This window comes from Eutrigla gurnardus (assembly GCF_963514095.1).
Source record: "Eutrigla gurnardus genome assembly, chromosome: 21".
NCBI classification, from domain to species: domain Eukaryota; kingdom Metazoa; phylum Chordata; class Actinopteri; order Perciformes; family Triglidae; genus Eutrigla; species Eutrigla gurnardus.
In genome coordinates, this window is record NC_139932.1 from 7,477,630 (window position 1) to 7,483,629 (window position 6,000).

At 45.6% G+C, this 6,000-nt stretch overlaps 1 protein-coding gene across 1 annotated transcript in view; it reads left to right on the plus strand.

Annotated features, from left to right (window-relative positions):
- Nucleotides 1-1,902, plus strand: part of pawr (PRKC, apoptosis, WT1, regulator) — a 57,615-nt gene extending 55,713 nt beyond the window's left edge. The window contains exon 7 of the mRNA XM_084039000.1: nucleotides 536-1,902. Within this exon, the coding sequence (XP_083895126.1) occupies nucleotides 536-622 (87 nt within the window). The 3' untranslated portion in view covers nucleotides 623-1,902. The remainder of the gene's footprint in view (nucleotides 1-535) is intronic.
- Nucleotides 1,903-6,000: the final 4,098 nt, after the last annotated feature.

The following is a 6,000-nucleotide window of genomic DNA, read 5'->3' on the forward strand; positions in this document are numbered from 1 at the left end:
CGATCGTTCTGTGTAGGTTCATCTCCACGAGCCACCTCTTTCAATTTGTTCCAAGAATATTCATTACAGCTGCTTTAAAATAGCTAAACCCAACATTCAGATCATAAATATAGAAGCACAAGTATTTCCTATGTAAGGATGTGGCGGAGTAATGGTGTAATGAGCAGAGAATGAAGTCGCTGTCCCTCTGTGTGTGTTGTAGTCCCAGCTTCTCTGTGCTTTGTCTATGTAGCCGGGCACCATGCTGCGTAGAAACTTGTAGTTTGACTTTACTGGCGTGCAGCTGAGCTCATTGTCACAATGACTGGTGGTGGAAGAACTGAGGAGTGTCACTTTGACGAGACGACGCTGGGGCAACATTTACATCTAATTGGAGCTGTTAATGTCTAATTTGTTGCGACCCAGGCAGTCTGGCTAGAGGGCGGAGCCTGATGCTAACTTTAACTCTCAGACTCACACTCAGGCCTCGTGAACATTCATGTGTCGTAATGTGTCGAGAAGCTTCTGACCCCAGAGCTGTCTGCTTTTGTCCCAGGACCTGGATGACATCGAGGACGAGAACGAGCAACTGAAACAGGAGAACAAGACTCTGCTGAAAGTTGTGGGCCAGCTGACGAGGTAGAACCCGACGCAGCCTCCTCCCCGACGAACGGAGCGTCTCCATCCCCCTCCTTCCTCCCGGCCTCCTCCCCTGGGTCAAGTCCAGCAGCATGGCCTGTAATCTCTCTTCCTTTCTGTCTCTTTCTGCGTTAGAGGTGAAACTGTAAACTAGTCACAGCCTTAAACACATCCCTGAGGAGGATTTACCCCCCTAGTTGTGAGGCTAAACGTCCTCACGGGGATCGTCTGTCATCGTATCCATATTTAATGTAAATGTATTGTATATAGGCCATTTAGAGTGTTCATTTTTTTGGGGGGGGGGGGGGGGGGATTTTTAATAAGGTCGTAAAAGGCAAAAGTAAAATGAATGTACGTGCTGCACAAAGAAGGGCACACCAACTCCTGTGCACACAGCAGTCTCCCGGGTCGGTTTCAAACAGATCTCCAGTGTTGCGACGCTTGAATGGCGTCTGAGTGCAGTTTCAGAGAACTTGGAGCTTCTGTCGAGGAACTCTTGGACCAAATTCAACATAATTACTGCGACAGTACCATCAGCCAAAGTGGGCAAAGTGAGGTTTTTGTCAATTCTTCACAAAAATAGTGACAGCCTGGGGCTTTGATTGATGAACTTTAGTGCCTTCCAATCATTTCTTCTTATATTTGAATCCCAACAGGGCATCTACAACCCCAATGAAGAATTTAGTATTTTAAATATTTCCAATTTAAATGATAACACAACTTTATAGGAATGATATGCATTTCAATGTTAACATGGGAGTATTATACTCAGCCTTTGGGTGAAACCCTTGCCTAGTAAATGTATGAGGATTCTTTAAAAAAAAAAAAAAAAGCTCTCTATAATTCGTTTACACGTTACTGTCTATGCGATATTTGATGGATTTAGCCGCTCTGCGTGTGGCATCTGAGATGTGTGGAGTGAGCTAAACGGCATTTTGTTTTTTGTATGATAACCAAATGAACTGAAGGAACATACTATTTGAAAAATGCATCTCTTTGTTTACCCGAGGGAACGGGCTTGGCTGGTGGCGGCGTTTTACTTTCTGCATTAAGTTAATTTTATCCGCTGACGAGCTGCTCAGCGAGCTCCTGCACTGTGGCAAATAATCTCTAGGTGTTAGTCGGTCGGTAGACAGCTCTGCTTACATGTACGTTCACATGGGGGGTGGGGGGGGGTGAAGATCATCCCATCGCAGACAGACGTCACAGGCCCATCTCTCTTCCCATGACATTATGCATGTACAGAAGATTAAGTCATTTAATAAAAGTTTGATTATCTCTCTCCTCAGTCGACTCGCTTGTGTTCATTAAGGCTAATTTGATGTGATGATACCGCGCCACTGAGTCGGTAATGCAATGTGACGGCGGCGGGGGGTTCAGTTCCTTCGCCTCGCTCTCACACACACACACACACACACACACACACACACACACACACACACACACACACACATTCAGAATGATTCAACATGCCAATCAGCAGCCTCACCGCAGAAAGGCCACCATCCTGGGACAGAAACACCTCCATCCACTGTAAGGCATCCATTCCCTCCCCTTGTGACGGAGTGGAGAGAGGCATTGCAGGACTAATGTCACCTAAATCACCAGATAATGGCCTCTTTCAGCTGATGGAAGGGGCTGCAGGCCTCCTCTATAATCCCTATTAGCATTTTTATGAAAAGTTGTCGGGGCTGTCGTAGGTGGAATAGTCACAGAGAGTAAAGACTATTCATGTCTGCCTCCAGCTCGTCACAACAGGCTGCTCCCTCGCTCTCACCGGCAACACCAGGCCTCTCCTCCAGTCTTCAGACTGAATTATGGGTTTCACCGAGCGCCAGCGTTGTGTATCAGCAAAACGTCCTCGCAAGACATAAGACAAGTGAGCCTCTGCTTTTGTTTTGAAGGTTTGCAAGAAAATGTCACGTCTTCGACCTTTGAGATAAGTGGCGGTTATGTTGTCATCTCACATAGTGGGGAAGAAAGCCTTCGATGATCCACTGAGGTCATATTCTACATTATACATGTTTCAAGATGACATTTATCCACATAAATGAATTTGAACGAGCATTTATACATAGCTTTATTTAACGATGCATCATTTCCTGGTAATGACTCAGATGTTTCGTATTTAGCACCGTTTAATCTGGTGCCACGTTAATTAAATGGGAAATATAGACAACGTTGTAATATTTATATTCATTTCAAATCAGTTTGAAAGCATCTGTTGATGTCCAAAAGAATGAATTTGCTCCATTGCAATGTAGATAAGATATGAAAAAAGACAAGTAACTAAATGCTCTGTTTTGGGTGGTTTGTTTATCCGCTCGTGAAGAAGAAAACTGAGATTTTCTTGCATACCGCTACGTTGAAGATGAAATAAAAAAACAATTGAATTGAAGGATGTGTTTTAAATAGCAGGCTTTTATTTTATGCATGTGTCCGGGAGGAAGTGAGCACACCACTGCTTTTAAGAGATTATAATTCAAGAGTGATGTGACGCTCCATAAAGGGATGTTTTGATGCGGTTTTAGTGCTGTTAAATGCCGCCCGACATTTACTTCAATCCACCAATGTTTTCTCCTCAGTGATCAGAAAACATCCTGGTTGCGTGTTGGAGCCCCATCTGGACTGGTGAGTGTCTTGATCTCCCCCCTATGATGCGGTACAAACCCTCCTGTCCACCACTGTGTGGCAGAACAAACCTTGGGCGGCTGCAGCCAAATGAAAAGTCATCTGTTTGACATACCAGACAGTCAGCGGCCTGTGGACATTGAGCTGTGGCCAGAAATAAACCCGGCAAATACACTCAGCAGGCATAGAACATAGTTGAGTGGTTATCAAGATGGTGTGGACGTTTTTACTGCCAAATGTAACATACCTGACGTGGAATGGCAACATCGGGATCCCATTTCTTCAGCCAAATTGCATTGATGGATGTGTTTATTTTGTCTTTAGGCCAGTGCAAACGTTCGCCTGTGTTCTTCCTCGATCTGCTCTTTCCTATATGTTCGTTACAGCACGTTCCTTCCACAGTGCATTAGATCCTGAGAGGTTGATAGCCCCGGACAGAGATGAGAGGCAGCCGTTATCTTGTTCTCGGAGAAAACTCGGCCCATATTTCATTATCGGCTGCTTTTCGTGCTCGTGGTTTCTGCCCGGCCAATCTCCTCAATCTGCAGGGTCCATGATGCACTCATCCACACGGAGGATGGGCCGAGGTCAAGATGCCAGAAAGAGGGAGGACAGATGGCTGGAAAGATACTGGACATATTTGTGCAATTTCCCCCGCCTGTTCCTCCTGGTCTACTTTATCGCGGCAGCCCATTTTCTCACCCGTCAGCCTGAGAACGACTCCTGCCTACTCATGCAACTTTTATACCTCATTATCTACAAACTACGTGATGTCTGAGGTGACACTACACCTCGCTCGGAATAAAAGTGCTCGCTCCTCTGAAGACAAACGGCAATAACAAGACTTCAGCCGCCTCGCGAGCCTTTCCCCTCAACCCCCGGACCACACGTGGAGCTGCCCTTTGTTGAAATGCCGTGTAAACGTCGATGGGATGCTAACTGAGAGGCGTCAACCAATGGTGGTCCAAATGCATGACATTTACCAAATGGCACAATTAAAGGAGGAGGACTATCACCACAGAAGACACGGGGGGTCTCACCGAGAATCAGATGGATAATTAAGCTTGTCAAAATGAGGTAGAACACCTTTAAGTGACTAAAAACTCAATTCATAACATAAATAATAATGCCAACGAATGGAGAATGCATGTGTTGTGCTGACGATGCTTTATTATTAACCAGGAATGGTAGATTAAAAGGCTATACTCTATTTTCAACCCATTTAGGAGACATTTTATTACATTTTGACAAGTGATTATTACTTTATCCGGCAGCTATTACATTATCGGCTGCTATAAAGCATATCCGGACACTTCCCATCTGGCCCATTTATCATCCCAGCTGTCAACTAAATCACTCTCTCGCCAAAATAATTTCTGTCTGCCCCTCCGCCCCTCATCACAACCCATTATCCTAAAAAACGAGATCTATTTGAGATGGCACTACAAACCCATATTCTGCCTTGTCCTTTGGCCCGTTGGCTGGTGTTTCCATCGGTCTGGCTCCTATGACTGGAGTCGGGGAATCAGTTTATTTTCTCACATCCAGAAATCTAATCTGAATGTAATCTGGCTCAAACACACTTTGGACTTGACTATTCTGCAGGGAGCGGCGGGTTGGAGAATAAACACAAAGCACCTCCAGTGGGCAGTTTATACAGGGGGTCTGGTGTTTTCATGGGTTTGAGGTATTATTTGCTTCGTATTGAATACGTTTGTATCCGTGGCTAGTACTTTGGATGGGCAGATCAATATCGCCCCCGGTGGCAGCATTGAGTTGTTGTGGGCAACAATTAGGTTTAACTCGGTTTTATTCAGGAGAATGGACCTTGGTTTTTGACACAGCAGTAAGGATGAAGGCTTTTCTGGTCAAATTCACTCGTTTCTTTATTTAATCATAAACCAAATGATACAATGAATATGGGGCTTGCAGGACCCCAGAGGTCAAGGGCCAACTTCCTGGCTGGCAATCTGGCCCATGCGAGAGGCAAACTTTGCACACAACTTTATACATGAGGTTTATCGTCTCCAGTCCTCTAAAGGCATTTCTGCTCCTGCTGCACGAACTCGGTACCGCGGAGGCAAACAAACAACGCATGGTCCAATTAACATGAGCGTCACATGGACGTTCTGTTTTGGCGTGGTAAACCACACACACACACACACACACACACACACACATTGAGTGGCTTGTTTCTCCTTCGGGAATTAAGTCGTCTGTTCCAAAGATCTCTTTTTCCTCGGGGCCCGGGGGGGTTGCCATGGCAACGTGATACGATGTGTGTGTGTGCGTGTATGTACGCCAATCAATCTTTAAAAAAAAAAGTGTGTCTGGTTGTCCAATCACATGCCCCCCCCACACACACACACACACACACACACACACACACAGAATTGATATAAAACCATCACACTTTGCACAAAATGCCAATGTATTGACTGTCAGATAGATGACTCAGACTCACTACGAATGCAACGACAAAGTGCTGCTCTACATTTGCCACCCACAGACTCTTAATGGCTGCCGGAAACATTATCGACGCCTTATCTTTCGAATCGTTTACTTGAACTGCAGCGCCACAGAGAAGCGTTTGTGCACCAGAAACTTAACTCAACGAGTGGTCTCCCTCCCCCCCACCGTGCGTGACTTCCTGCTCTCCTCCAGTGGGTGGCAGTGTTCCCAGCATGGAGCTCATCAGTGTGATACCAAGAAGTTGCCTATTGTGGCTCCTGGTGGGAGTCATGTAGGCAG